Genomic DNA, 27,494 nt, shown 5'->3' on the forward strand with positions numbered 1-27,494 from the left:
CCTTTTTTTTTTTTCCAATTATTAAACTCTTCTTATCTCAACCCACAAGTTTTCTCACTTTTACCCTTCCACTTCTCTTCCCTCCATTCTGCTGGGGAGGAGGGTGAATGAGTGGCTGTGTGGTGCTTAGTTGCCAGCTGGGATTAAATCACAAGAGTTGCCCAGTTACTGTTTAATCTGGCTGTTTGTGGGGTTTTTTTAAGCTACCCTGGACATTGCTACTTTCCTCCAAACCTTATCAGTTTTGTGGCAAACATCCTCCCAGCGCAGGCAGGTTCAGGTCTGTACCCACGCTTGGTCCCTGTGAAGGATTAGGGGATGAGGGCGCAGGGATGGGGGACACGCTGAAGCCGGTGACACCCCCTGCAAGTGCAGCGGCAGGTGGTGTGATGGAGGTCCTGGGCCGGTGGGGATGAGCGCGGGGCTCCTAACATTTGCTGCATGCATATGTGTGCGTATGGGTGAACTTCAGGGGGTCTACACCTCAATTCCGGCACTACTTCCCCCAGCACAACTCCATCCAAGCCCCCAGCCCCAGCCAGAGCCTGGCTCGGCTCCTCCAGTCTCCTTCACCTCTCCTGCCCGGCGCCGGAGACAAACACCGATGCAAGCTGCCCTAAATACAGACTGATTAATGAAAATAAGTTAGTGTTCCAGCTCTTGTCTCTACAAATACCATCGTGTCACATTTTGCACTTGGGCGGGTGGAGGCTGATGAGTAACAGCCAGAGGAGCCATTGGGCTCGTGTCGGGATGCCAGGAGCCAGGTCCTCACCTCCATCGCTCACTGGGCTCATTTCCATCCCCAAATGGCTGCCAGCCCCAAGGGCATCTGCTCCAGGGAGGAGGAAGAGGTATCGCCCAGGCGGAGGGCTCTGCATGGAGGCAGCCCTTTGCATACCAACCCCACGCCCATTGCTTCGACAGCTCACGCAGGCTGGGATGTCTGTCCCCTATGGGCAACTCTGTCCATCTTGCACAGGGTTCTTGTACTGGGCTGGTGTCACAGTTCCTGCCATATCCCTGCTACAGCATTTGCCACCAGCCAAGGGACACCCGGGGCTGATACCTCCTCCAAGTGCCATCCTCCTGGCACCGTCGCAGGTCCCTACTTCCCCTCACAAAAGCCACAGAGGCACCCGAGGCAGCCGTTGAGGATCTGGAGGGAGGCCAGCACCATCTCGGTGGTGCTGACGAGCAGCAGGAGGGAGAAGAGGACAACATTCCAGGCCACGATGCCCTCCGGCTCCAGGCAGGTGCTCCAGGTTCGACGATCATACAGGTAATTCTGTGCCCTGCATGATGGGGAGAGAAGGAGATGCAAGATGCTGCCCCACAATGCATCAGGAATCGCATTGCTTTCCGCCATGGAGGTGTGCCCCAGATGCCCCCTCCTTCATCCCAAGGATGAGCGGGGTCAGCAGGGTGATGGGGATGGGAAGGACCACATAGAAAGCCGTGAAAGGTGAGGACCTCTTGAGCTACTGGGGTCTTGCATGACTACCAGCAAGCCCACCTCACCCCACCCACCATAAATAATACAGACTTAATTAGCAATAAGCTGATGAGGTGGCACTGACGACTCAACCCTGCTGCCTCACCTGGTGTCAGGCTCCTTGCCGCCTGCATCCAGGAAGGGGTAATCCCAGAGGATGCCGTGCCCACGGCCATGCTCGGAGGCATTGTAGAAGCAGAGGGGTCCATCGGTCAAACCCACCCCGGAGAGGACGAAGCAGGCGGTAGCACCCAGAAGTGCCAGCTTGGAGAGCACAGCAGAGATGAAAGCCTGCGGGCAGCACCCGGTGAGGGCAGTGTGGGGGGACCAAAAGTCAGGTGGGCTCCAAAATGTGGCTGTGCATTACTGGTGGAGTTTGGTAAGGGGGCAAAACTCCCCTTCCCTTCACCCCAAGGGGCTGCAGCCCTGGGGAGCCGAGGCTCAGGATAGAGCCATCGCTGGGCTGTTTTAAGCCAGACAGAAGCGGGCAGGGAGCGGGGGCAGGCAGGGAGCAGGGACAGGCAGGGAGCTGCCATGCAGAGGTTGGTGAGGCAGAGCCCATGCCAGCAGCCCATGCCACCTCTTGGGAGGTGGCACCATGCAACATCCCACCATGGGGCCAGGGGAGAGGAGGCACCCTTCCACGACCCACCATGCAAGAGGGGGCACCCTGCCACATCCCACCCTGGGGCCATGGGAGAGGAGGATCGATGCTGTGTCCCACCACAGGACCACGGGAGAGGTGGCACCCCACCACATCCCACCCTGAGGCCACCCACCACATCCCACCACGGGCTGCTTGGGACTGCTTTGGCACAGGGGTCCCGGTGCTGCCTTACGTTGCGACGGGTGCCGCAGTCGGAGCAGCCGGCACATCGCCACCCCACTGCCGTGATATGGGTCGCTGCCAGCAGCACCTACAGGAAGGAAAAAGCGGCTGGGGGACGAAGGGGAGCCACCTGCTCTGTCCCTTCATCCCTGCTCCACAGACACGCGAGGAAGGGCGCGGTGCAAACTGCGGTACTCACGGTGATGCCGCCTCCCCAGACACCTGGCATGGCCTTGGCTTGCTTGCTGATGTGCCCCTCTACCAGGTACTTTGATGTCCCGCCAGGGAAGAGCAGGAGGATGTTGGCTGCCACAGAGAGCATGCCCAGCACCAGCAGACAGGGACCCACGATCCGGCTGCATTTCCCCACACACATGGCCACCCTGCATGAGGAAGAGGAGGAGAGGAAGGGGCTGCCTTCATCCCTTCAATGCCCCATGGCTCCCCTACCCTGAGCCCATCTCACAGCCACGGGTGGATGGGAGTTTTCTGGTTCATGCTTTTGGGTCCCAGCCTACCCCACTGGCATTGCCCTTATTCGAGGACAATTTCCAGTGGAAATCCTATTTTCCACACACCGTCTAATTAATGAAATATTAAAAATAAATCCAATGGTAATACTGATCTACTGCCAGCAGTTTTCTTGAGGTTGAGCTATTTTATCATAGAAGGAGAAGCCCAGCTACAGACCTGCTAATATTTCTTTGCCAAATGGGTAAGGGAGTTTAAGACAATGGCAGGTCCCACACCGAGCCTTGAAAGATGTGAGACCAGCAAGGTCGACTCCTCCAAAATGTTACCAACCATCGCGGCTCGGTTTGACTTTGAGTGCTTACAACGAGCAGGAGGGAGCCAGGAAAGGGGCAAAATCCTTGGACAAGGACTTGTGAAAGCACATCAGTCTCCAATCAAATCCAACAGCAACACCATCCCTGTCACACACCAGTCCTACCGTAGGTCTGAATATGCTGAAACCAATTAAAGTTAATTAAGAAAAGGTTATCACCTATCCTCAGGCAAGCCATCCAGCTCCGCTGGCATTTTATTAAGTTATCAGTTCACCTAGGAAGTGCCTGCCCATCTCCAAGTGATACCTTGTCAAAAATTAACTCTCCCTCTTCTGTACCCCCAAGACAGGGGATATCCATTGGTCACTCTGGGATTGCTGACAACAACCTGGTTTGCTATTGTCCCGGTTTTCCAGGTTTCTTCTACGCTGTGTTCACTTTTGCTTCAAGTTGGTTTTATGCATTTTTCCCCTTTCCCAGTGGCTTGCAACCCATTTTGCGCAAGCTCCCTGAATCAAGCTGCTTCTCACACTGGCTAATTTATTTCAGGCTCACTCTAGCTTTGCAGAAGCAGAAGCGAAGAGGCGCCGCGTGGTTGTTTCCGTGGGAAGAGCTGCCTCAGCCCCCCTCGTGCACAGCGTCAGCGATGGGGAGGAACAGCTCAGGCTGCATGTCCAGCATCTGCATAGCCCGAGAGGCCGGGGGGCACCAGCCCAACGGGGCTTCGTGTGGCTGCAACCAGCTAGAGACCAGCCACGCCAGCCCCGGCAGGCTGCTGGGGGCTAGGGAGGGCTGAACGTGGAGGAACAGGGCTGCAAAACTCTGCTGCATGGAGATGACACAAGCCAAGAAGCCCAAGGTGGACCACCAGTTCCACCCATCCTGGAGCTTCACCTCTCCACTGCTTTCTATCCTCCCTGCCTTGGTTATAAGGAATTTAGGGCCTCTTGCCCTCACTGCAGTCCCACCTGTAGTCCAGGGATTATGCATGGTTGTCCCCCCCAGAGCCACGAGCATTCAGTGCTGAGTCCCACCTCCCTACTTTGGAGGACCTTCCAGAATAGCTCTTGCTCCTCAGGAGCTCACAGCGTGGGCTGCTCTCACCAGCCCGAGGCTTCTGTGGTCTTCTGCAAGTCTCCCCTTAACCTCTCCAAGGACTCTCTTGCCCCTCCACTGCTGCCCTCTCCCTGGGGAAAGCAGCAGGTCTCCTTTCCCCAGGAAGCTCTCCACAGCTTGCTGTCCCCCCCACAACGCTCCCCTTGAGCATGAAGCAAGTTTGCATTAGCTGCTTTCTTCTACCTCAGCCAATACAGACAGACAAACCCCTCTGTGAGGGGAGGTAAAGCAGCTGAATTAGTCTCTGTTAGGACACTCAAAAGAAAGACTCTCTTCCTGCCAGCATGTCTCCATGGCCAAAAGCAAGGGGATTCAAGCAAAGCCCAGGCAACCTGTCCACCCACCTTCCTGGCTTACCTGGAAATGATGCCACGTGGAGCCAGCAGCGTCCACCCCTCAGATGAGCACTGTCCTGGAGGCATCACCCATGGGTGACTATTTATGATGTCCTAGCATGTGCTCCATGTCTTCCTCCTCCACCCTAAGGTCCACCCACCGCATCAGTCACGATCCTCCCCTCTCCCACACAACTGGCGGCTCAAAAGGAAGAATGACTGTCCCATCTGAATGAGCCAGCCCCTGCCGGCGTGCGGCTGATCCATCTGTTCGATCATGCCCCCTTCCACTGGCTGAAGCCACAAGTCCACCAAAACATGCACAACTTCAGGTTTTAAGGCTTCTACCACATCTGCCCTAAATGCCTTGACCACTGCCCGAGTAGCAAACACCATTTCTCCTGGAACAGCCTGCAATGACTATGTAGGGAGAACATTTTCCTCTCTCCTCTGCAGCCCACTCCAAACACTATCGTTCTGTCACTGTGAGTCCACGTCCCCCACCAAGGGCTTCTTCCATCATATTTCACCTTATTTTCCCTTGTTGTGCAAGAGCTTTGTGTGTGGCTGCTGAATAGTTCAGGTTTGCCTCTTCTCATTCTTACCCGCAGGAGGGAGTATACTAATATTTTGATAAAAGCTTTTAAATAAATATTCTCGTGTCTCAGCTGGTTCCTATCTTCTGCCTTTTGCTTTCTTGCAGATAGCCCAGCTTTTCCTCCAGGTGTTGAGCATACCCCCATTACGTATATATCTCGCATCTTGGTGATAACATTGAGAGAGAAAAGTTATTTCTGGGTATCTTATCTTAACTATTGCAAGTCACCAGACAGCAGCATTTCAAAGTCCTATCCGGGGTCTCCATGGCTGGCAGTTAGCATGCAATGGGAAAGCTCCTCTTCTGGTCCCACAGAGAAGGTCTGACAGTAGCAGCTCCAAGATGGGAAACAGAACCAGGAGAACATGACCTACATGTCTGAGAACAGGAGACAGGGAAGCTGTAGTACAAAAAATGGCAAAAATGGAGCAGTTTTTCTGGCAGGGGATTGTGGGCAGCACAAGCAAAGAGGAGAACTGCTTGTGGGCTGTGCAGGCAAAAGGAAGAATCTTCTCAAAGAAGAGTTTGGAGAAGGTTCATATTCCTCATGCGTTCATCATGAGGACCTGAGGCACATCAGCTACTTGGGATGTGGGCTTCCCCATCTGCAACAGCCACAGGAGATGAAGTCTAAGTGCAGCTATCTTATAGCCCCGATACAGTCTTGCTCTGATATAGTAAATAAAAAAAGCAACTAGAGTGCTACCTTGCTCTACCTAGGGTAACACACACCAGTAGCATTTGCCAACACATTTCAAAGTGGCTTTTCCTGCTTTCAAACCAGTGAGTACAGGACTGTCGAGAATATAAAAACTGCTCTAAGTACAGCATGCCACTGTTGGCAGAAGTAGAAAATGGAGTTGGACCCCTTGAGTGCCACATGGAAAAAGATGAATGGGTGAGACTGGGTTACATCAGCCAATTCCATTTTTCTAGGAAAAATAAGCTGAGAGGAGTAAATTATCCGAATAACGATAATTCCTCTGAAAGGAAGATCAGAATTTGCACCAGCATGTAAATCCCCGTTTTATTCTTAAATAAGACGAATTGGTCTCTAAAAACCAGACAGCAGCAAAGGCGAAACATGTATGACAGCAGACTGCTGAGAATAATACAATTTTTCCTTCTCTTTTTTTTTATTTAGAAAGAGAGGAAGCGTTTTTCACTCTGCTGAAGAAAATGTGTTGCAACCTCATCTTGTGCCCTTTTCTACGTCACAGCAATCTGAGCTTCCTACGTTGCCACACACATGATCTGGTCAATCATCTCCCACAAAAAACACCATGTCATTCATGATGAAGCATCAGGGTGAATCTTTTCCCCAGTATCACTGATCTTTCCCTCATACCCGCTCCAGCTCAAGTCCATAATAGTAATAATAATAATAAAAGGCTAATTTTAGCCCTGCACAGCTTCCCCAAGTGCCGTGAGCTGCTGCATGCCTCCCTTTCTCGCACAAGACCTTAATTATGAAAGTGTCGGCACAGCAATTCAAGTAACTTTCTGCCAAGTCACCCAGCCACAGCGCTGCCAAATATGGTCCCACGCAAAGCGATGCTGGCTCGGCAAGGTCCTCCGGCCAACTCCTTCTCTGACACCGGATTGCAGCTGAACAGATGCTGGCTGCTTTCATCCTAGTCATTTTGTGTCGCTTTATCCTGTCACACTTAGAGGGATCTGCCTCTCCAGCCTACGGTTTGTAGGTCACATTTGGCAGTGGCTCTTCCTGAACTTTAAGGTCTGTGAGCTTTTTATAACCACTACGTCCACTCTCTTAACCATGCTCCCCTGCTCCTTGCTTCCCCAAACTCCCCTGGGGCTGTGGAAATTGTACAGCAGGTTGGGTTTCAAGAGTGGTTTGGCTTCAAGGAGAATCAAAGAGGCTGAGTTGAGTCTGAATCGGCAAGATCGAACCATTCTGTGCCAAACCAACCTCCACCTTGGTCCTGTCCAGAGGATGCTCAGCACGAGTCAGCAGTCTCTCCCACTCCTCTCAGTAGCATCTGCAAATCTGTTTCTGCCACTAGCTAGCTAGGACTTCTCCGAACTCAGGTGTGGGCACGTTCGCTGCCAACGGTAATCCCCTTAGACACATCCTGCACAGAGTTTGTGGCTAGAACTCAGACTGAAGAAATACCAACACGATTGTGCTAGATAATATGGCATTTGCTTTAGCTTCCTTATGAATTTCACCTGATTTAATACTTCAGATGAGATAAACCAACCCAGTTAAAAGTTGGAAGGCATCTGCAGAAAGGAAAAATAAATAAATTAAAACCAAGAGGTATCTTTAGTCTATCCTGTATCCCTTGACCTGCAGACTATGATGAAAAAATATTTCCAACTCAGTTGGAATGGGAAATATTTTCCTAAGCTGCATGAAGAGATCAGGTTGTTTTCCAGCCTTGAGAGGCGCACAAGCAAGTCTTCATCACAGAAGCTGGCATCGTCCAGTTAACATAGTGAGAAGGAGAGGCACATATGCCGAAAACTAAAGAGAAAGTCGCTTCCAAGATACCTCTGGAAAGGCGGCTGGAGCAACAGCCTTCTGGCCTCCTCTGAGAGTCAGTGTCTCCCAGGAGGGTGTTAACCACAGAACTCGGATGACCTCCCTCAAGAAAGTTTTGGGTTCGGATAAGCCAAGCCAAGGACATTTGCCCTCCTATCCAAGGCATGCTGGAAATGAGTCATGATGAACACTGGTTGAAGGTTTTAGTATGACTGTTGGCACAGTCAGTCACCCTATTCCATAACTTTTTGCAGAGTTCAAACAGAGCAAGACCGGGGCAGCGGCTGAAGTTATTGTTTCAGTGGACACCCACCTACAGTCAGGAACACAAGGATGACCTGAAATCAGTTTCCTAAGTTTTTGTTTCTCCACTGTACCTGCTAAGTGCTTGCCCAGAAGGGACTCTGCTCATCAGCATTTCATGTGAGGCCATTACAGGAATGTCCCAAGGAGCCCAAAAGACAACTGCAGAAGTTTAGAGGCTCTGTCTTGACAACACCTGTACCAGGAGGACATTGATGGTTCAGAACAGAAAGCCGCATTTTCTCTGCCTTTCCATTGGGAAGGATGAAAAGTCCTAGCCCTGCCTCTTTTTATTCATTTTCATAAGGGTATTTTTCCTAGCAAGGTACCAAAAGTTTGTGTCTCTTCAAGATTTTGTAACCTCTAGAATGGGCTGAAGCTTTCTTGGGCTAAGCAAGCAGCTCACAGTAATCAACAATTCCTCATCAGCAGGAAGCGGATGCTTTCTACTGAAGTCACTTGGTTGCATTTATTATCAGGCACCATATTGCAAATGGGCTTCAAATTCAGGTAAGCCCTGTCCTTGCTGGCTGGGCAGACCTGGAGCTAGTATCTAAAACAACACACATTTGGACTTCTCCAGCTGAGCTGCAGCTTCTGCTACTTATTTTGTAAAGAGAGTCAACGCCAACGAAAGCTACTACAGCCAGGATAGGAAAATCATAAACTTCCCAGAGGTTCAACAGAAGCTATGGTACCTGGACCTATTCTGCCTAATCGAGATTCACAGACCCAGAGGCAAAGGAAAAAGAAAAGCACCCAATCTGACAATTTTACTGAAAAGTCAGATGCACACACATAGGGATCTTGGCTTGATTTTCTTTCCTTCTACCCCCAATAACCTTAAGGAAAAACTCAGAAACTCCACATAACACAGGGACAGACTTTCATTAGAACTAAAACAACAAAAAAACCCCCTAAACCCAAAACCCAAGAGATGAAGAAAGCTACTGAAAACCGTTTGTTTTATTTCCAAGATCAAATATTACAATAGGACATTTACATATATTTATAAAAAAATGCAGCAGTTGTGTATATAGATCAGAGGTTTCCTTGAGTTTGGTCCCTCCCAGCATGGTGAGCTGAAATCTTCCAAATCAATCCTCTCCCTCCTCCCACATGAAGTCACCATCATTGAAGAAGAAAGCGATGACCATAAAAACTGACAGGCAAAGTCATAATTTTGAAAGTGTAAGTTCACCAATTAGAGGAAATAGCCTTATTTTTAAAAATCATCTATCCTATAGTCTCGTGTCTCTGACGAGGCACCACATCTCTGAATTTTACCCAGATGTTCTTCATATAAATTTGTTCTATAAAATAGCACCTCGTCCCCCTGCTCCATGTACTTTTAATATCTATCCTTCTATACCTTAAAGTCTCAGCACCGTTTAACAAGCAGTTACAAAATTACTTTCCTCTGTACTGCAGACACTCACAGTAATTAAAGACAGTGACCAAATCCCAAACTTCTGCACTCACTCGTAGTATACCCATGTAAAACAACAGAAGATAAAACTGAGGCAAGTTGAGGCACTGATGTCAAGTGCCACATTCTCCGATTAAAAACACGTGTGTGTGTATATACATATGGCTATATTTATTGGGAGTGGACAGACACTAAGCATCTCACAGACAAGAGGAGACTGGAATAAAAGTCATCCTGTACATCATCACAGAAAGGGTATCCATTAACCTCGCCGGTTCAGGAGCAGATAGCAGAGTAAAACCAAACTGCAGTAAGACCTCAGGCTCGGACAGAGAAAACCTCAGCAAGACTCTCTTTGCGGAATGTCAACCAACAGACCTCAACAGCCGGTCGTCAAACGTGTTCAGATCAACTCCAAACATGTGACTGCCGGTATTTCCAACAATGTAGATGGCCAATATAGCACTCAAACCATGAGTTTTGTTTTGCCTTTAAAACAGTAGCTGTTCCATTTAAAGAAAATAATTTCTGTTAAAATAAATAAACAGAAAGGGTGGGGGAGAGGAGAGGCTGCATTCAATCTATTGAAACAGCTAGACAAGGCACACTGAGTCTTTATGGGACTGAGACTTTGCACTTCACCCATCTAAAGCGCATCTCTGCTACCCCTCCTCCTCTGGAAATCCAGGACTACCTATTTTTTACTAACTGGACTAAAAAGGGATTAAACAAGAAGAAACTAGTGACATTTACTAAAAATCTTATCTCTTTCTTCATGTGGTTTAGGGAAAAAAAAAAAAAAAAATCACAAACACCAGATTTTATGCATCTCCACAGCAGTTGGTACCTGACAAAATGCAGCCCAAGTGACACCTTGCCCCCAAAAGAAAAATGCTTTTAGTTTAGCCCTTGTTGCTCTTCAATCCCTGCGAACAAGCTCGGTGCTCCGTCAAGAACAGACTCAAAAAGCCGGGATTCAGCATCCCAGCTCCTCCCAGAGGAAAGGAGTGCATTCTCAGATCTGGCTGTCATTAGCTGCCCGCACAAGCTGCAAACCGCATGTCGTGCCCTCTGCTACAGGACAGCTGTGTTCAAAGACCTCCTGCATGGAGATGAAACTTTTATTTTTGAGGATGCTGCCTTTTCTTTCTAGTGCTTTCAAGAAATTTTTCCACTTAGCCATCAAGAACTCAAGTACACTTAATGAAAAAGTTTTCAATAGTCCAAACGTATATCAAACAGCAAAGCACAGAATTACATGGAAGTTTTCTAAAAAGTGTATTTGAGAAATCAGGCCCTTCAGTGGTGAGGTTTGTTTATTAAAACACATTCTAAAAACAGCTGCCAGCTTCTGCAATGGTACAAACCACAGCACTAGTGAAAGTGGAAGCTGGTATAAGCTGGTGCAGGTGAGTATATAAATTCAGTAGTCTTTAAAAAATGTATCTATGAAAGTAGTGGACCATGTGAAATGCAAGCTGTTTGCAGCAGCGAACAACAGACGTGCTTTACAGACGGGAGCTGTTATTCTCCGTTAATAGCAAGGCAGCAGTTCTAGTGAGCTCTGGAAAGTAGGCTGATGCAAAACTGCTGTTTAAATCTACTTAGGAACAATGGTACCTTTGGGTGCCTTTTTATAGACAACTATATTTTACAAGGCTATTACGCCCATACATGCACGTTCTTTTAATACTGATGTTGTCAACTTATCTGATTTATCAGGAAAGACAACATACTTCAGTCCATGAATGTCAGAAACTTAAAAACTGCAGACCTTAATTCAAAGCCTAAAAAAACCAACACGAGTACACTCAGAAATGTTTGGCACAGTCTTTATCTGCCCTTTTTATGTCAGTAGGGAATGCTGTGAGGTTGAAGCTGGTCAATCAGCTTGACTTAAGAGCATGTATCATCAGGAAGACCTGAAATCCTTCTCTGGGCCTCTGAAGGATCACAAGCGGGAAGCCAACAGTAGATGTATCAACAGCACCTGGCAGGAAAAGCCAGTGCTCATTTTGCCTTCTGTTTCTGAATACGGGTTGTGACTGTGACTATTAGCTGGAATTAGACATTAAATGTCAAAACAAAGCATTGTTAGATGAAAAGCACATGCAAAGGAAACTTCTCCACAAGCAGCAAGAAGCTACAGCTTGAAACACGTTAACTCTGTTTAATTCTCTTCTCAGAACGACCTCCACTGTCTACATGCACTTCTGCTCCTCCAAACTCATGTCAGTCCTTGCAACACAACACACAAATTATGGCCAAGCAACACTCATACAAAGCCACAAACCACAGCCTTTGAAGGATTTTTTTTTTTCTTTGTCCTTCATATTTCAACATCTTATTTTGCAAATAGAGATTTAAGGCATTTTTTTCCAACCTTGTCAAAAGCAACTTGAACTTCAGATTTAACATCTAGAAGCAACGGTTACAAAGGCTTTTTATAAATAGAGCCCAACTAGTTTACACCTTCACTGCTACAAGCTGTTGCAGGCATAACTTGGTTAATGTTTTCAGCCACGTTCCTCAGGCCAGCAAAACACAAAGCCTTTGGAGTTTGGAGGAACAACATGAATGATGTTGTATCCTGGTTGGTGCTCAACAGCTTTCAGCCACCGCTCACAGCTGATTGATGCGTGTGCTGCAGCACTGTTTTTATTTGGGCTGGGAAGAAGGGGGAAAGAGGGGAGAGGAATGAAGGGAGAGAAAAGCCACAGGCAAGGACACATATTTCTTAAAAACTTTTTTTCTCCGCCTCCTGGTCACAGATCAAAGCAAAAGAAAACTGAAAGAAAAAACACATAGTGCCAGAAAAACAAACCAAAACAAACAAGCTCCTAACTTTTTGGAACAGAATAAACTACTAGGAACTGCAAGACAGAAATAAAATCCCATTTTCAATGTAAATTTTCAATTTTACATTCTTCTTTCCCTGTTAGGGGATTAATATTTTTCTAAGTAAAACCTCAAAAAAAAAAAAAAAATTAAGTGAGAGCATAAGCACTCCTGGTCCTACTACACCAGCAGGTGAAACCATTTACACTGTGCTCGAGAGGCATGTTTCTTGATAGTTTAAAAATAAACTTGCAGCAGCCAAGTGCAACATTTGCTTCCTTGCGAGAGAAGTTACTGAGCATAACAAAAGCAATGAAAAGCTAACTAACCTAGGGCTCTCTGTTTGTTTTTGATAGCAAGATGATGAGCGTAAGGTTACTGCTTTCCTTACAGCTGAGCAGAGAAGAAAGGAGTTGTCAGCTGCCCGCTGCCCTGCGGCTTGCACGCTTAGCTCTGAAAAAGAGGGTAAGAAGGAAAGGTTCACAGTATGGGACCACACAGTGCACAATCTCTCCAGCAACAGAACTGATGGAAGAAGTTCAGCTCTTGTCCACAATGTGGTCTCCCCTCTTCCCCACTGCTGATACAGCTGTTAGTTATTTTATATCAGAATGCTTCAACATATCACAGCCTAACCCCATGTACATTAGTACCACAGGGGAGGGGCAGGGGGAAACAAGAGAAGCTACCAATAAAACAGACCTAGGACTGAAAAGGCAGAGTCAATTTTCTATGTTTAACTTAACTGCTAGAAAAGTTAAAACAAACAACATTCCCAGAGCAGATACAAACCCAAGCCTGTGCAAAGTGAGTTGGCCCTCCACCAGCAAACACAGCCAGCCTGCAACAACTCAAGAGAGGAATCGAGGAATCAGCAGAACCACAAAGGCTCCCTGCCTTACACTGGCAGGAGAGCAGGAAAGGCCAACATGCTCCCAACCCCAGCCTGCTTGAGGGACACGAAAGGACTATCTATACATGTGTTGGGTACTGCATCCTGTTGGCAGCCTGCCTTAATTTTCCTGTGGCTAACCACAGAAGAGGTAATGAGTTTCAAGGCAACAAACATCAGAGTGAGTTATTTCAACTAGACAGCTGAAGCTACTTAGGGCAGCATTAGATCTACACAGAAAGGGTTTGCTTCTGTCCCGCTCTCTCATACGACCAACTCTGAGTTATGAATTTGGATACACTAGTAACACAAAGGATCCTTCAGTCTACAGGTGCCACTGCTGCTTCACAGGCCAAACACGAACATCCCCTCCTCCTCTGCTGGCCTTGCAATTCACTTTCCAATGCTGGGAAGCAGCCTCCACGCCAGGGTCTCTTTACAAACTAAAAATGCCATCTGATGTCACATGAACCATTGACCAGGAAACCGCGATCAGCTTTTGCTTTCTGGATACTGCATCTTGCAGTAGAATGCAATATAGCCTTTGTGTAGAAGGGAAATCAATTTATGCAACTGTATGATTACACATAAAACCTCAGTTATGAGCAGAAGATAGTTGTGAGCTAATATTATCATGGAGAATGCAAGACATTTTCTGTGATTTCCTTAAAGACTCCAAAGTATGCAGGCTAGTATGAAATTAAAGGCAAAATATCTTGAAAAGTTTTAGTCTATGGTAAATTTCTGACCACTAAAGTCTTTTTCTTTAACAAGTATAATCATCTGACAGTTGCAGAAAAAGTTAGCAGTTATGGTAGGTCTCACATGCCTTCTTCCTCACTGATGAAGAGCACACTAACTTGAGTTCTTAGTTGTAAATACACAGATTCGACATCCACCTTGAGGATGGCTGTGTTTGTTAACTTTTATCCCACTGTAATACCTATTGTAACACCAACTGATCAACAGCTCAATGTCCACAAGACGACACTGGAAAAACAGGGCACTGCGCAGCCCAGTGTACACAACAGGATATGCCTGCATGACTTCTGGTGCCAGCTTCCAGAGCTGAAAAGAAAGCCTAAATAAAGCAGCAGCTTTCCGTACAGCCTTCCAGATTTAGAAGTAAGTGACTGCAGATGAAGAGCATAAAAAGCAGCCTAGAGCGTTCAAGCCACCAGGCTGTGAAGTCTTTTATAAAGCATTAATTCATTCCACAGTTTGACAAGGCTGTGTATGTTTTTAATTAATGAAAGAAAACCTGCCTAGGACTTGCTGTCCTGCTCACTTGCAGTCAGTGCTCTAAAACCCCTGCAAAGCTAGTCACTCCTGGGGAAAACAAAACAAAACACCATGCAAAGCAAAAAGCCAACTAACTGTCAAGTTTCTTTGACAGGTGTTTTCCAGAGAGTCCAAGTTCTTTACAGTATCTTGCCACTTTCTATCATTCGCAAAATCCTGAGAGTAAGTAAAAAAGAGACATTTAGGGGATGCTGGGAAGAGAACAAATGGAAACCCCACCTACTTCTACCAAGTACTTCTATCAGTTCTGCTCCAACAGTGGACATGCAGCTTTTCCTCTGGGCCAAGCAGTCAATCCTGTATAGAATATAGTTGGGGTTTTTTTGTTGGTTGGTTTGTTTTTTTACTATGTCCACTGGCAGCATTTAAAGCAGGAGGAAAACATGCATGCAATCTAGAAGCCTTGAAATTAGATGGGGGCAGAGTATCTCACCACAGCTCAACCCAACTCCTTCCCCAAAACCAAGTTTTTGCAGAGCGCTAGATAAGTGAACCCTTGAGAAGGCTGTAAGGTTAATGGAGACCTTTCGTGGAGAGAATCAAAACAAAGGAAAGACTGTACTGAAGATTACACTCTCTCCTTATAGACAGATGACACAGTGCCTTATCACACACTATTTTCAAAAATAAATTAAACAAAACAGATTTAAGAATAGCAGCGAGAAGGGTATGTATATTATGGCCACTCCAAGCCCCAGCATACTGGATACACAGATCATCGTTTTACTTTATTCCATGAAAACAATGGAAAGATGTTCTTCCTAATGCTCTCTGCAGGGCCCAAGCTGAGGAAGAAAATAAAACTCTGAACGCTCTCATTTGGTCACTAGAGCAGGAGAAGGGAAGAAGAAAGAGAAGGGCCAGCCAGCTGCCTGCCTGATTTCAGCACTGCAATCCTATGACCCTCAACTGCATATTTAATGAATTGGTGTCCCAGGCAAAGAGGAGAGGGGAGGAAGGCTGGGAGAACTCAGGCCACCGTGCTAATTCCTTTCCTGCACAAAGACAGTCTCTTGAGGACACAGGCCTGCCTCCTGTAATGTGATCTCATAGTCCAGGCGGGAGAGTTTCCTTCGAGGGAAGTTGGTGAGAAGTTCAAAGCGTTCATTGGGGTATCCTTTTGACTGGACATGTTTCACAAGAGCCTGGAGAGAAAGAAAGGCAAGGAAGTGTCATATAATTCAAAACAACACAAAAGAATGTAAAAAAAAAAATCCCATTTTCCTGTAAAAAAGGAAGTTTGTAATCACAAAGGAAATTTTGAAGTTTTGCATATAGTATAGACCCTCTTTAATATCTAATTTGGCCCACATGGTATGAATAATCATAAAAACTAAGTACCAAGTGATCCCTTACCTAACTGATTCTTTAAACAGAAGGAAGACATACATAATAGTACATTAATTCAAGCAAGCTGAATTCCACATCACACATTCAAGTCACAGTAAACTAAGATTAAAAAAAAAAAAAATAGAAGCCCCCTCACTTGTTTATCAGACATTACCCTTACACTAAACCTAAAAGCCACCAAAGAAGCATTTTTGTGATGCAGCATTGACAAAAATAAACGCAGTATTTTTACTCCCCCCACCCCCCTTGCCTTCAAGAAACATGAGGTTTTGGGGTTGTTTTGTTTTTTAAAGCTCTTTCCAATTCATTGACTTCTCTGCCTACAAAAGCAATTGGGGCAGGATACAGAGGGCATTGGGATGAAGAGGTATCAGCCTCACAACCCAACAAGCAGACATATCAGGAAAAGCTAATGTCCATGCTATGATGAGAGAGATTTCCCAAGTTCATCAGGAAACACAGCAGATGAGCGTAAAGCATGAATAGACAGGGATAGAGAAATGGAGGTTGGCAGAACAGTAGGGGATACAGCAACAGTAGCTTTTTAAAGAGGGGAAAAAAGATAAATCAGTATGTAATAAAACAGAAAGTATGAAAAAATAAGGGGGTCCCAACAATACTGTTCACATAGTTTTGGTGGGCAACTTATGCCAGTAAATTAAGCGTAAAGAAGAAAGCTAGCAGTATTAAGCTTCCACTAGTACTAATTATTGCACTAGCTTCCCCTCGCTATTTAGCTGCTGCTTCGGGACCACAGTGACCCAGCACACAGAAAAAAGTGGTTGCAAACAAGCACTTTGGCAGTTACTGCTGCAGCTCACAGGCAAGGGGCTCGGGAGATCACTTGGGTGGCTGCTCATTCTAATGTTGGTGTTCTGGTAGGAAAGCTGTCGATCATATGGTGCTGACGTGACACAGGACATGGTCTCCCACAACAGCCTGCAGCACTCTTCCTAATGTTTCAGGGGCATCAATGCAGATGGAGCATGAGGTCAAGGAGCTGCAGGAAGAGGTCAGCTTGTTCTGCTGCATCAGGGAAGATGAGCAGGAAAGCAGCAGGATGCTGGCAGCAACACCGCAAGGGCAGGAACTGAGGCCTTGTGGTGCAGACAGAATGGGATGACCAGAAGCAAGACTCGAATGCTGGGAGGACAGCAACTTGCAAGATAAGGCACCCTGAAGACCTGTGGCAGCAAAACAGCAGCTCTCCTCTCATCTGGGGGGGGGGGGGGGGGGGGGGGAAGTGGAAATCAGTTGAAAAAATGATATGAAGTCTTGGCAATAAATGGGGAGGACAAACAAGTTCCACTGGAAGATACAACTGGATGCACTGGTCCCACTCAGCAGGTCAAAACCAGCAGGGAGAAGCAGTGCATGCTGGTGGAGGGGACTCCTCCTGTGGGGGACTGAGGCACCCAACTGCCAACCTAACTCTGAGTCTTGGAAGCCTGCTACTTGCCTAGAGCCCAGATCCAGGATGTCATGGAGAGACTGTCAAAACTCATCAAGAAAGCTCAAATGTGTCTGCAGTGCGCCCTTGCAGCAGCGACAGGAAACCTGAGCTGCATCAACAAGCATATGGCCAGCAGATCAAGGCATACGATTACTCCACTCTTCTTGGCCATACTTGGAATACTGTGTTCAGTTTTGCTCTCTCCACATTCAAGAGGGACAAGGAAAAACTGGAGAGGAGCCAGTCGAGGGCATCAAAACGACTAGAGTATAGGACATGCCTTGCTACATGAATAAAGGCTGAAGGACTTGGCTTTGTTCAGCTAGAAAGGAAAAGGCTCGGTGGCAATACCATCACAGTGTTCCAATACAAAGAAGATAAAGGCATTTCTTTCACAAAGACGCATGGTGACAAGAGACAACACACACAAGTTGCTCCAGGGGAAATTTAATCTGTGTATAAGGAAGGAATTCTTTACCGTGAGAGAAATTAAACTTTGGAGTAAGTTGCCCAGAGAATTGGTGGAATGTCCCTTGCTGGAAGTATTCTAGACTCAGCGTGAGAGGGCCCTGGATAACCTCATCTACAGCCCTGCTTTTCAACAGAGGGTTAGACCAGATGATCTCCAGGGATCCTTTTCAACCTGGACCTTTCCAAGATTTGATGACTGCAGAACAGCAAGGGAAGTACCTGCACGGAGATTTCTTCTGAAGTCATCAAAATCCACACACAAACCTTTGGCATGAGGAGAGTGTTGCCTCAACCTCCTCTTTTACCTGTACTGTTCTCCAACTGGCTTTGCAGATTACAATGCCTGTGTCTGATGAGGAATGCAAGTAAGTGGGTTTGACTACCTTTTCAGGCAACTGTCCCGTTTAAAGGCCAGCCTTTCCTGCACACCTTATAACACTTGGTAGACAACAAAAGTTATTCAGGCAATCAGTCAGCGGTGTGAAGGGCTGAGCTGCTGAACAGAGTGAAGTCAGCTTACTAATTGCTTCTATAAAAAGGCAGTGTTGCCTTTTTTTTTTGCCTGGGGGAAAAAGGGATTACGGTAAGATTGGAGGCAAAAGCACATCCTGGTGATAACAGTGTGTAAAGAAGACACTCTTGATCGATAACAATGCAATAATTTAAAAAAAAAAAAGTTTTTCAAAACGGTCAGTGTTGGTGGGAGAACAACTTCATATCATCAGTCAAAACTTCTAAAGTGCAACTGTCTCCTTAAACAATTTCTTTTTATAGTTCTGGACAGCTTTAAAATGGGAGCAACTAAGGGCTAAAAAAAAAATCAGCATGGAAATGATGCTCACAAAGAAACATCTGAGACTCAATCTTGATCTGACTGAAATGGCTTTAAAAGATCACATGACATGAGCATAAAAGCTGCCTGTTCAGCTCTGCAATAAAAAGACATCTTTACCCACAAACCTTGACTCACCTAAATTCCTCTGCTGACTCTAAAGCAGACAGCAGCAAAGTAAATCACATGCTGAGATTAACTTCCTTTAACTACTGCAGTCCATAAAAGGAGTCAAACCAGAAGTCAGGATTATCAGGAATATATCAATATTACACTTATGTACCACCTAAATAAATTGGTTAAGTATTCAGAAGTGCTACATGTTCAATAATACATGCAACTTTATTTAATAGACTTTTTTCAAAAAGCAGTTAAGATATAATAGAGTACTTCGAAAAAGATTATACACCAATGACTGCTATGACAAAACAAGAATGAAGGTCTGAAAGTAAAGCTGGTTCCTACAGCAAGAGCAATGCTCTGCCAGTGTTCCTCCGTCTTTATATTTCAGCCCCAGGACTCCACATGTAGCACTGTAGGCAGTCTACATTCTACCTGCTTACGCTTGGTTTTGAGAGCTGACAGTGTAACAAAAGCAACTTTTTTTTTTTATCTTTTATTTTCAAGCAAAAGAGTTAAGGATGAGAATATGAGCTTGAGACACTGTACATTTCCAGAGTGCTGCAGACTAGGTTATAGTCTCAACTTCTGTAAAAGATGTGACACTATTCTCCTAAATCTGCACAAGATCCTTCTGAAGAGGTGTGCTTTTGCCTTCCCTAACAGTTCAGTGCAGAGCTTTTAGGTTGATTACATTAAAGTGAGCTTAACTGGCCACGATGTCATGAAAACTCACGGCTAACAGGAATACAGTGACCTCTTAACACACTGCTTCCAGATAAGCACTTCCAAAATTTTGATGGAAATGCCATCCACATCAACTTCTCCACGGTAAACAAGCCCAAAGCACAGCTGAGACACACACCTGAAGCACAGTAATTAAATATTGTAATAAATTTGTTTTGGGAGAACTTCCTCCGAAGTCTGCTCCGTCATCCACATCCAGAAGGGAGTGTGGAAGTACGATGAAAGAGATGGAGAACAAGAATGAAGAGTTTTGCCTTTGATTTTACCATTGTGTGACCATGGGCAACGACTGAACTTTTCATTTCGAAAAAAAACAACAAAAAAACATCCCACAAACAAGTGAGCTGAGAGTATTTTATGGTAATTTAATGATTAATGCAAAAGCCATTTAGAGTCATTTTAGAAAAGAAACTAGCAGGCTTGGGACGAAGGAAGACACTGGAGTGTACCCACAACCCAAGCAGCAATGGAAACATACAGAGCCAGTAGAGTCTGTTGATCAGAAGAGAGGAATGACACAGAAGAAACACAGCAGAATGACAGTGCAAGCACTCCCTGGATATACCACTTTCACTAGATCCAATTTCAATAGTGCCATCACAGGAAAATAAATTCTCCAGTTCCAGCTCTCCTATACTCAAACAAGGATTCCGATTAACTCCACTCACCAGAAGTTTAGCTTGTTCGGGCAGTGAAATTTGTTCCCTCTTTCCATCTGGATACCTTAGCATCAGCTGTGCCTTTGGTCCTAGCATAAAGGAAGTTACTACAAGTTAAAAAGCAAGGCAGCTGAATTGAGCTCTTCCATAGATTTTAGGTGGCACGCTTTACCACGCAGCATAGCAGGCTTAGGGACTGGAGACAAATACAAGGTTCCAGTCCATGAAGATATACTTCTACCACATGCGTTTAAAATATATACATCACACTCAGGACTCTTTCAAGAGTTAATAGTAGTGACTGAAACTGGTCGGTGTTCCCAGAGAAAAGCACACTGTGCTACCTCTGCCTTTGAGACCACCTCACTCTGCTGCATCCCAGCTCAGGCACCACAGGGAGGAACAGAGACTCGGGGGACTCATTTGTATTAGCCAAAGTTGCATTACTAAAATTCAGTCCAGACTGTCAAGGCAGCCAAGCTAACTGAGCAGGAGGTGGGGCTGATGTTATTCTGCTTCTCTCTACCGTACTGGTAGAAGCCCTGTCATATGCACCTGCATTACACCAACGCGTACTTTATCCGAGGACAAAGTCTCAAACTAATAAACTTGAGCTCAGTGACTAACGTAACTCTGCAGTTTGTGGCATCACTATGCCAAAGTGGTGCTGCTGGCAAGGTGAATCACTCAAACATCTGGTGTCAAGGAGGGAGTAAGACAGAAGAAAAGATTTAGCTTTTCAAAACAATGGATGAAACCATACTGTCAGCGTATAAAGATTTCCAGGAGAAAAAAACGAAACACAAGTCACTATAAAAAACAAAGAAGTGGCAACTTACCATTCACATCTAGGCCCTGAAATGTACTCTCAGGCTTGTCTGTTGACTCCTCCAGTATCTCTGCATCAATGCAGGGCAGTACTCTGTGATTTGATGTTGTCCCAGGCTCAGTCCTTGCAGGGGGCTCAGGCTGAGGCCTCCGGCTCTCCTCTTTTTTATACCCCAAGTCCTTATGCGGAGACTTCCTCAACTTGGCAGGATTCTCTGATTCCTCCTCCTCCTCAGATCCACAAACTGAAATAAACTCTTCGCTTCCAGAAAAAAGCTCCGACTCTGACTCCTCATCTGACCGACTCTCCTGCTTGGCCTGTGAGGAATCAAAATGAGTCTCCTGTAACGAGGCTCTGATAGCAGCTTCCAACTGGCTGTCCTCACTGGCATCAATGAGACTCTCCTGTTGAATACAGACATAACACAAATACATAAAAATGGCTTTTAAATATGTACTGGACATCAGTCTTCCAAAGCAAAGCTACTAAAACGTCAGGAACAAACAGCATGGAAAGCTAGTCATGCTATGACTATTTAATGATTTCTCCTTGGAGTTTCGCATGGAGTAATATATTTTCCTTCCACACATGCACAATTGTGTGACTGCTAAATCCAAAATAAATGCCGAAAGCATAAACTGCACAACAAAAATAGTTATCACAGGAGAAGGCATTCCCCAGCGCACCATTTTTTGCATGCTCTTGCGCTAACTCATTAAGTCTGTTTATACTACTGAGTGGGAAACCAGTACAGTTGAATAAAGACAGGTTAGCATGTTCTTTCGGGTTTCTCCAGTCCTCCTAGAGAGGGCCTCATACTTACTGAACGAGAGCATTTTTGGGGAGGGCTAGTAGAATGGCCATCCAGCTGTCCATGCTCACTCAGGAACCCAGTCACTTGGTCCAAGAAAGAAGTCACGTCTAGCTGGTGCCACTCCACTAGTTTCTGGCCTAGGGAATGAAAGGTGTCATGAAACAACTTCAGAAAAAGACTGCAGTTTAGTGGTCAAACACACCAAAACACACCAGTTCACTGCTGTGCGTGCACTCTGCAAGAGTCCTTATTTGTGGAACTGCAGCTTCCTACCGGCTACCACCTGATAATTATGAAGCTTCCTCCTTCCACTCCCTTGAAAAGGTTTCAGTCATGGACAGACATAAATACAGACCCTGTTGATTTCTGTTCTTTTCTTTTTATCTATGGGAACATGTGCACAGAATGATGAATTAGGCTTCAAAACGAAAAAAAAGCCAAACCACTAAGTTTATGAAGAAGCATTTCTACATTCTTGCCTGCTTTGATTCTACACCTTGGCAAACAGCATTTGTTTCCATAAGTAAAGTGCTAAGAAGAGTATCCTAACTCAAAAAAAAAAAAAAAAAAAGTTTTTGGGTGGTTTAAGTCAAATAGCAAGAAATCTCAGCTCTGATTACAGACACTATTACTTCAGTCCTGAGAAGGAGGAGACCAGACCATTAATATAGCTGCATCATATGATGATAAAAGAAGAAAGGGTGTTGGGATACAAAAGAAAAAGTAACAATTTCAGAAGAGCTGGAGGGGGAGGTAGAAGTTTGATTGTTCAGGTAAAAAAAAACCCAAAACCAAACAACAAACCCAAAGCCAAAATGGTATTTCAAAATTAAGATGCAATTTAATAAGTCATCGCTGAGTCTCACAAATTTACTGTGCAAGGAGCACGAAGAAGATTGATGTAATGTTTACAAATGTCAAGTAGCTTTCAAGAGGACATTTAAAAAAAAAAAAAAAATCTGAGTTTTACCACCAGGTGGTACTATTTTCAAAGTACTCATTAAGCTATACCAAGTAAGATAACCAAATACATAAAATTTCAGCAAGCCTTGGGAGTTCTATTCCCTTAGTTCCTCCAAAACATACCGCTTCACTTCTTCAGGGACAACAAGGTCTCTCGGAGAGCAAAACAATGTAACTGAGATTCTTCAGCTGAATGTAACACATACTGCGAAAGATGGTATTCTACCCTACAACCGCCAGTCCTTCTCACAGGACGTATGAACTGCAGGTAACCGCCACTTATCTTACCTGTCCTGGGATCCAGGATGGAGACGTAAGGGAAGTCTGCTAATTTATAAAACTGTATGTACCTCTGCCCTTCCTCACTGTCATGGTATACCTACAAAATACCACGTTGGCAGCAAATTACTGGGTGGAGACGGAACACAAACAAACTGTACCCTGAAAATGTACAAAGTTTTTCTCTATTTTACAGTATACCCTACAAAAGGTACGTACAGTTCTCGGTAACTCTGACAAGCTGAAAAGGTGCCTCTAATGCTCCATGTATTAGAAGCTACATGGTAACATCTGGAGTGCACAAGTGAAAGGCAGTTTATGCATTCAAATGCATATCCACGAACTACACCTACCTCCATAAACTACATCTCCATGTACTACTGCATCTTTTCTGCAAGTTCACCAAGAGAACTGTAACAGTGCCATTTTATACGAAGGAGTCCCTTTTATTCCACTGCCCCACCTACCAGGACACGAAGTTACCTGCACGGCCCCATTAAATTTCTCACCTGCCAAAAAATGAAATGTTCCCGGATTATGTTCTTCACAGCCTCATTACTCCAGACATCGCGGTTGAGACACTGACACGCAAAATCTTGCACATTCTGAATGTTTATCATGAGCCATTTGTTCTGCATCTGACCACACTCCTTGGCCTGTAAGCAGAGAGAAGAGCTTCATTACGTAAAACTGAAGAGCCAGACATAACCAATGCCAGCAATGATCAGTGATGGCTTCTAACACTGTCAGATTTTTCACCAAAACCCCTTCACAGTGAGAAAGATGGACAGTGCTAGTGAAAAGGCATCCACAAAACAGAAGGCAGGGCTGAAATACCTGCTTTAAATGAGACTGGTTGAATTACAGAATCACATCGATGAAGAGCTGCTGGATTTCAACAAGCCAAGCACAGAGTGGGAAAAGCAACTTGGGGGGACACGGGGATGCTGAATAAAGTATTTGTTTGGGAAAGAGTGTAGTCAATCACACTGATCTGACAACAACAGAAAGACCTGCTCATTCTAAAGATAAACCTGTGGATCATCTTCTACTTAAATAGGTCGCATAATTGACAGAGCACTTGCATTAATTCAACAGGACCCCCTCTCTGCATGTTTTCTCTTTTCTCTCCAAGTTTTGAGTTACTCTATTACTGTGCAACTGCCGAATTAGGCATCCTTTTTTGATGCTCTTTATCCAGACTGCAAGTGGGGAGGAAGACAGGAAGGCGCAGGAAGAAATCTTACTGGTTTGAGTCACAAAGCTGGCATTGTCTGATTGCTTGGTTGCAAGTTAATGGTAGGAGTTTGATCAAGAATGTAATTCTGATCGCTGAACTGTCATACCTGTTGAAAAAAAGAGGGCTATATCAACAGCAGGAATGCTCTTACCACCTGGAAAGACTGGAACTAGCATATGAACTCCCTTTCCTTTTAAAAAAGAAAAAAAGAATTTATTTATAAGTGTGTTCACCATCCTGCTGGTAATGCACTTAACAGCAAATTCAAGGAATTAGGATGTTATGCAAGATTTTGCTGTTTTGGGCAATATTTTGTTCCCCAAACCGAAGTTTTTACTTTTAAAACGGATTTTAGCCAGTGCACTTTCAAATAGTCAGCCTATCTAACGTGTGATAGACAGACACGTGAACCCCACACACTTAGCTTCATGAAGTGAAGAATCTCAGTCTACAAAATTATTCTGCATGGCCAAGTGACCTGCAGAGCCAATTTTTATTTTACTCAAAGGAATAAAATGAATGTAGAAGCATGGAATAGTCCTCCTGTTCTCACAAGGGACCTCACGCTAACTACTTACCACTAATATTACAGTATCAGAATCCAGTATTTGGTCACCAGGAGAGAAAAGTGGGGCAGGTGACACCTACGTAACTGGTAAGGGTCTTAAATACAGTCATTATGCTTTTATTTAAAAGACTTGTTTTGCACTACCTGTGGATTTTGAGAACTAATTTTAGGAAATCAGTTTAGGATGAGGCCTAGAGGTACTCCCCAAGTTTAAAGGGAACAAAAATCCTTATGTTATTTGAGTCAATTGGATTGCCTTAGTCCTGTGTTCTAATGTAATCCACATTGGATTAAAAATATGTAACTAGAAAGCTGGAAAATGCATCTCACTCTTCTACACTTTGTATATTTTTCAATATTAATGAAAACCTGGCTCTACCTCTCTTCCATCCAGCTAAGGTCCTTGAAAGGATGCAAGCAGGAAATTCCACACAGAACATTTGCAAAGATGAGTTTTCACCTGTAGAGCAGGTATAGCTTTTGAAGCTACTTTTAACTTCCTTCTAAAAACAATGGGCTTCACATTTAACATTTAAAAGGACACAAATTGCTACCATCTCACACACACACAACTCTGCTGTTGCACAGCTACTGGTGTTTTTCTGAGGGGGTGGAGGTGGGTGGAAGGAGAAGAGTGTGGGGGGAAGAAATGCTATGGGTTTGGAGATTATATTGGTGGGTTATTTTGGTAAGTGACAAAAGAACAAAGGAAGGCTCAAGAGCTGGTTTGCATATCCCGAAAGCTATGTCAGATGGCTTTAGAGTCACTGTTTCCAATATCAACTGCCCTCCATGTCTCCCCCTCCTTCGAGGTATAAAGGCCAGTGCCAAGGCACTTAAAGAGCACATAGACAGGGTAAGTACAGAATAACCACTCTTTGCAAGCATGTCTGCTCAAGCTTTCAGCAATCAGCAGAGTAGGAACTTTCAAAGACAGAGGTAGTGGATCTCAGATACAACGGGCCAGATGCAAACCCAAAACAAAACCAATCTGTCCTAAGTTTACCTTTACCCTTTCTACCCATTCACCTTTTTAATCACTATGACAACTTATAGCAACAAACCATCAATCTGGTTAGACAATAATGTGAAAGAAGTCTTGTTTTACACTCAGTAAATCTCACCAGATAACCTCTAGCTCTTGCACTACTAAAAATAACATGTTTTCCTCTCATTTGACTTTTCTGAACCATGTATGGTTTATAAATGTTGTGGTGGTTCTTTCTGGCTCCGCTTTGTTGAAACGCACTGCTCCTTAAGTCAGCAGAGAGAAACAAGGAAGTGGAGCCAGCATCTTGTGACATTCTGGACATCTAATAATCAAGCATGATTCAGTTTGGAAGACAACAGGTGACAAAATCAGAGCATGAGATTATCTAACAAGAAATATCCTATCTGTGCTACACTTAACATTTCTTGCCTGGGCCAGGGCATACATCCTTTCATCAACGAGCCATTCCTGTGCCAAAGGTGCATCTGCAGGCTATGCTTAGGCAAAGGGCCAGTCTAGAAGCACCTTATGCAAAGATAATTGCACCATTTGAGTACAATGACTAGGTTAGCTCCCAAACTATTGCTGCTTGCCACATACAAAGGAAAAAAATCACTATCAGCTGTAAAGCAGGGAGCAGCTAGAAAAGGTTTAACTTGTAAAATGAAGAAACTTCATACAGACAGACTCGAAACTCCGCAACATTACATACAGTCACTTCACAGACGTACTGAAATCCAAATGAGTGTTAAGCACAAAACTGCATGTGCCAGAACTATCTCCTCCCTAAACAAGAAATGTAAACTAAGTCACTTTGGTGTGTACCCCCCACAAATTAAATCGTATCTTACATCATATGCATGAACACCTGCAATTCTTGAAAGCTGTCTTTGAGATCAGAACAAAACCATACTGTTCTTTACAAAGCATGTTTGGTGTGCCATTTATCTGTTTATTACACTCTAGTGATTTATTCCTAGCAGATTCCACATTAAGATACACATTGAAGCTCAATACTAGTTAGGAAACGACAGTTACAAATCCCTTGTGCAATCTTAACTGACAACAGCCTAATCATATAACCACACAACACTACTCAAATACAGACTTTTTAGTGACACTGTGTATTTAAGCTCTGAAAGTTTTTCTGAAATTTTCTACTAGGAAAAAAAAGGCAGTTCAGGTCAACATCTTGCTGGCCCATCAGTTGTTTGCCTCTGGTTTATATAGCCCCATTCCACCAGTCACTAGGTAACTAACATCTAGTGGCTCATGTTCCAAAAGCCTGCAGGATTAGAAGAAAGCCTTTTACAGATTTTCTGTATCAAGTCTTTTTCACCACATTTCTATGGTGTAATTTAGTTAATCGCACACTTAACTTTACAAGTTTAGTGATCGTAAGTTGTTCTGTGTGTGAAGCACACTGCTTTTTCACAAATAGCAAGTAAAAAAAAAAATCAATTTCATTCAACACTTAAATTTCTCTTTAATGAAAGTTAATTCTCACCTACTCTTAAAAGCTAGTATTACTGAGTTAAAATGAAATGGCAACTTTTTGCACCTTACTGATAACAAAGTTTCTTTCTAAGTTAAGAAAAATGAGCTTTCTTGGGGAATGCCAAAGATAACTAAATCTACTATCAAAATCAACCTTAGTACCCAAAGAGGAGCAACAAAAGATGAACAACAAAGATACAAGAAAACCTTAGGAAGACCAGATGCCACCACTTTTGCTAAGTCTGAA

The 27,494-nt window shown here is 44.6% G+C and overlaps 2 protein-coding genes across 4 annotated transcripts in view; both read right to left on the bottom strand.

Annotated features, from left to right (window-relative positions):
- Window positions 1-8,810, bottom strand: TM4SF19 (transmembrane 4 L six family member 19). Its single transcript, XM_052804577.1, is given in 7 exon segments — window positions 1-1,295; window positions 1,602-1,786; window positions 2,335-2,412; window positions 2,524-2,707; window positions 4,586-4,671; window positions 4,674-4,745; window positions 4,747-8,810. Coding segments are annotated over 7 exon segments (1,005 nt in total). The 5' UTR covers window positions 4,960-8,810; the 3' UTR covers window positions 1-1,108.
- Window positions 8,811-8,921: 111 nt separating this feature from the next.
- Window positions 8,922-27,494, bottom strand: part of UBXN7 (UBX domain protein 7) — a 31,539-nt gene continuing 12,966 nt past the window's right edge. For all 3 annotated transcript variants that reach the window (XM_052804571.1, XM_052804572.1, XM_052804573.1), the window contains exons 6-11: window positions 23,461-23,607; window positions 22,961-23,051; window positions 21,719-21,846; window positions 20,906-21,299; window positions 20,076-20,155; window positions 8,922-15,579 (exon numbers count right to left, since the gene is read on the bottom strand). In XM_052804571.1, coding sequence (XP_052660531.1) covers window positions 15,418-15,579; window positions 20,076-20,155; window positions 20,906-21,299; window positions 21,719-21,846; window positions 22,961-23,051; window positions 23,461-23,607 — 1,002 coding nt within the window. In that variant the 3' untranslated portion in view covers window positions 8,922-15,417. The remainder of the gene's footprint in view (window positions 15,580-20,075; window positions 20,156-20,905; window positions 21,300-21,718; window positions 21,847-22,960; window positions 23,052-23,460; window positions 23,608-27,494) is intronic.

The sequence above is a fragment of the Harpia harpyja genome, chromosome 12 (genome assembly GCF_026419915.1).
Source record: "Harpia harpyja isolate bHarHar1 chromosome 12, bHarHar1 primary haplotype, whole genome shotgun sequence".
In the NCBI taxonomy this organism is placed as follows: Eukaryota; Metazoa; Chordata; class Aves; order Accipitriformes; family Accipitridae; genus Harpia; species Harpia harpyja.